We start from the raw sequence: 4,640 nt of genomic DNA, 5'->3' as shown, positions 1-4,640 counted from the left end.
CTGTTTTCCATGTCTGGTCTTTGTCCCTAAATTACATTTTTTTGATTTCCGCTAGAATCTTGGTTCCCTTGATTACTCCTACAAGACTATAGTACATGTATCAAGTCTAGATAAACGAATCGACCAGGTTACTACATCACAGTCAGTGGCGGATCCAGAGGTGGAGTGCGGGGATTGGCAACCCCCTTTTTATTGGATAATTTTTCATTTTTCACGTGTAAAGTAAATAATGCACTAGCAACACTTTTATTTCTGAGGAACCCCGACTTTCCTTTTTCAAAGCTTTTTCTATTAACTAGCTACCTGTACATTTTATTATATATTTCAATGTGAAACATGCATAATCAATATTTGAAAATATAATTACCGATAAGTGATGAATAATAAATAAGGAAAGGCGCGATGAATGAAAATTGTAAAAATTTTAGAAAATCAATTATTTCATCTTCAATTATAGAGGACGACGGGCATCGGGGCCACTATGAATTAAAACCCTAAATTCAAACTTTGTATTTTGCTCAGTTTAAACAAATAGATTTGTCTTCAAAACCGACTGATCTTAAATGTCATGGAATCCCTTTTGATTACTATAAAGTATTGCGGTATTGTGGAGAACATATGGATGGAAAGAATCGTTCATTATCCGCAATCGTTACTAAAACTACAATGGGGAGGAGAGAAATGACTGAATTGTCAACTTTAAATTCAATTTGGAAGTCCATCCGTGTGATTTTGGCACATATAAAATGTAACATGCTCGCTAATTAATTGGGTGATGGTGTAGCGGAAAAAATAACAGCTCGTCCATTCTCTCTGTTTGTAATCAACAATCGTCTAGAAAATGTATGGAAGCAGACTGCTGTTGGCATGTCCAGGTTATTTGATTTGTCAAGCACGGTCGAGGAATGGTTTCCATCCTGACTGATATGAAGTATAACGTTCTCATCGACACCGACGACAAACACGTTCCCTTCGTTGTCGATTGTCAGTCCTGGTGAACATTTCGGGTTGCACTGAAGTTCTGAGTCTTGAAATTCCCATAACAGTATTCCATTCATATCACAGCAGCATACAGCATTGTTCTTGCGGACAGTGTAGTAAATTCTGTCCTGAAATGCATTGATGTGGTACACGTGATGGACGCTTATTGGTATGGTCTTCATGACTTCACCGCGTCGATTCAGTTGCCGGATACCTTCCGGGTAAAATACTACGTAGATTAAGCCGGAGCTACAGGAGACTCCCCAGCAGTTATGAGGTGAACTCTCCGAGTAAATTGTATCAATCTCCAATGGCTCTATATACACAGCATCTAAAAGATATCTCCTCTTTGTATTGTAAGATACAATTACTGTGTTTTGGTCTAGGACAGATATATCATATGGCGACTCGCTTAGTCGAATGGAGAGGAAAAAGGCACCATCAGGCTTATGGACCACTAACCGCTTGTTTCCGTAGTCTGAGAATATGAGTCTATCATCAGGCAATATTGCGCACCCTGTTATATTCATTGCGTTTTTCCCTTTTTTAATGTTTACGTCACAAACATGCGTCAGTTGTATACTACTGGACTCTTCCCGGTCATTAACTTGAGTACTTTCATCTTCTGATTCAGACTCTGTTGCATGGTAGTGTTGTCCTAACTTAAAATCAACCACTTCTCCGATTTCTTCTACCGTGGATTCTAGTGTTTCTAATTGTTCGTTTATATCTGAAAGCGAATGAGTATCAGAAAACAGGAAATCATTTGCCACTTTTGAAGAACACAATTCATCTCGTATTTTCTTAATTGTTTCATTAATTTCTCTCAAGTTGATTGAAAATTCTGTGTCACATGCAAATTTTTTTATTACTTCGATGTCGTTCTGCAACTGTTTTAACTTCTTTTGTTTCTGTTCTAACTCTTTCTGGAAATCGGTGACATCCTCTCTTAGTTTTTGTTTTGATTTGATCTCTTCTAAAATCCTATCTTCTAACTTGTCAAGATGTTCATTCAGAGCCTGGCGCATCATGCTGAATTTGTCTTTAATTGTATCTTCGTCACCCCCCAAACTCTCCATTGTATCTGTGCAAAGCTTCATATCATTCTTTACTGTCTTCAGAGTATCAGCTGCTAACTGTTCAATGTTGCCGAATTCAAGAGTCTTCAAATTTTCTGGATATTGTTTCAGATTTCTTAATTCGCATTTATTGTGTTCCAGAAGAATACATTTTAAACATGTCATGGTATTATGGAACTGGCATAAGAATTCATACTTTCTGTTGTGCTTTTCACAGTCTTGTAAAGAGAAGTACGATTTTAGTCGTTCATATTCTATTTTTGAAGCCAACCGATGGTCTTTGAAAACAGGGATATTGCCATGAGACTTCCGACATTGTTCACACAAGAACAAAGCACACTCAAGACAGAAGAATGTTCCGTCGTACTGTTTGCTTGAAATTTTGCAAAGTTCACAACAGCTGTTCTTTTTATCTGTCATCTTCTAGATCCTGTAACACAAAATATTATATTCTTACTAGATACCAGTATATCAATATAAATTTGGAAGAGAGGGGTGAGATAACATTATAATTTTTTCATTGGGGAGGGGCTTAGGTCAAATTTGAAATAAAAAGGTAGGACAGTGATGTGGAGTAAATAAATCAAGGATGACCAGTTGGGTAAAATAAAAATGCAGGTTGTAAGTGATAGGAAAAAAACGGGTTTAGTTTGAAAAAAAATACAGGACAAGTTAAAAAATAACAGTCAGGTCAGAAATTATACGGAAAAAAAAACTCCAGGTCACAAAATTTGATCATAGTCCCCACTAAAATCAAATGGTATCAACATTTCAATATTAACTTAAAAAGAAACTGAGTTGTACTTCTTTGTATACGATAAATTTGTGAATTTCTTACATCTGTTCACTTAACATGTATATCTAAATCTAAACTTATCTAATTCTCATTTCTCTTGTAATGACAGATTATCTTTCACCCCTGAAGGATACATCTTATATACATGTAACTTAAATCTAAGAAATGAATAATAAATGCATTAATAGGTATTGGCTCATTTTCTTCTTAGGTGATGTAGCGCACGTGGTCGGAAAGCACATCTCTATACTGTTTATCTACACATGGGCTTAATCCAGAATCTTTTCCACTCACAATTCTAGAAATATTAGTAGGAATAGTATTGCGTCGAATATGTCAAATGTTCGGGCTTCGCTTTAATTTACTTCCTAAATTTCAAACAAAACAAAACTTGATAAATACAAAGCAAATACTAGCAGTATCGTATTGTTTTAAAGTAATACATAGATAAGCTACCAAAACTCACCTTAAAATACGGGTCTCGGGACAAATTGTTGGAGTTAAAAACAAAAACAACTATTGTGTATCTGTATCGAAAAGGTCAACATTAGAACACATGATCATTACCATTTATGAATTACCTCCCCTTGGTCAGTAATAAAAGAAAATATACCTAGACTTGCTGCAAGTCCCTCTCTTTATATTAAAGAATATATGAAAAGTTTATTGATTGCATGTATTCCTCTAATATCAAATCTACTAATTATTATTGGAGAGAGGCCTGTGTTCAGAAAAGGTAGAAAAACAAGAAACAGAATTTATTGTTACTTTGGACCTGTAATTTTTAAAAATGAATTATATGTTTCTGCTTTCGGCCAGAGAACCGTATACGTGTTTAATTGTACAATCCAGATTGTAAATGTTGATAGCTTGCACAAAATATTAACATGTACACAACATAAACAGGCCAAGCCCAATCCATATAGCAGTCCCTTGGAAACTAAAAGATCTTGGCAGTCGCAAACACTACGATGCGTCGACAAAATGTTATGTGAATGTTACAGCATGGCATCAGAGTGTGTATGGAATAGTATATAGGGCATTTACTTGTTGTGGTTCTCGGCATCATTCAGAATTCTTTCGCATTTTTCGCAACAAATGAAGTTTTAAAAAATACGATAAAAGGCATTAAACGAGACATAAATACTCTAATCTTATTATATTTTCAGCTTTACATGTGATGTTTCGCGAGTATATGAAACACATCTACATAGCCTATTAGAAGCCTTTTTTTTTATTGATCACTGTGTAATGCCTATTTCAATGTATATTCAAAATATGACCCCCCCCCCCAAAAAAAAAAAAACAAAACAAAACAAAACAAAAACAAAAACAAAAACAGAAAAACAGAAACATATGAAATTTAACTTTATGTTGTTTTTTTTTACAGTTGATCGGTTTGAACGTTGAAGGTTAATCGGTCGCATATTTTGGACATGAATCGAGGAAGGTATACAATACAGATTTTGCTAAGTAATATGAATTGTAAAATGACTCAATAATTGGTTGGATGTAACTTAATTTATCATATACTTGTATGTTTTATTGTGAATAGTATCTCAATTTCCTTGACAATATACAAGAATTTTGTATGAGGCGATCCAATACGTTTCCTTCGTAAATATAATGCGCATTTATTTTTTTTTTTTTCAGGAAATGCTGGTGTCGTTTATTGGATAATTTTTAAGTATTGTTTTAAGAAATTGATTTTTTACAAGCTATTTATTATTGGTAATATTGGAAAATCAGACAAAAACCCAGAAACCTACCGAACTCCAACGCTC

The 4,640-nt window shown here is 34.5% G+C and overlaps 1 protein-coding gene across 1 annotated transcript; it reads right to left on the bottom strand.

The window, feature by feature from the left end:
* Window positions 1-283: 283 nt before the first annotated feature.
* Window positions 284-3,441, bottom strand: LOC148615668 (uncharacterized). Its single transcript, XM_088582144.1, has 2 exons — window positions 3,323-3,441; window positions 284-2,490 (listed from the first exon to the last, which is right to left on the bottom strand). Exon 2 carries the CDS (start codon window positions 2,478-2,480, stop codon window positions 765-767), a length of 1,716 nt encoding a protein of 571 aa, XP_088438270.1. The 5' UTR covers window positions 2,481-2,490; window positions 3,323-3,441; the 3' UTR covers window positions 284-764.
* Between the last annotated feature and the right edge of the window lie 1,199 nt (window positions 3,442-4,640).

Source organism: Perna viridis, chromosome 5 (assembly GCF_037379345.1).
Source record: "Perna viridis isolate PV_CMFRI_1.1 ecotype Kerala chromosome 5, ASM3737934v1, whole genome shotgun sequence".
Lineage (NCBI taxonomy): Eukaryota > Metazoa > Mollusca > Bivalvia > Mytilida > Mytilidae > Perna > Perna viridis.
Note: the sequence above shows the minus strand (reverse complement) of the source record. Positions and strands in the feature narration are given on the sequence as shown.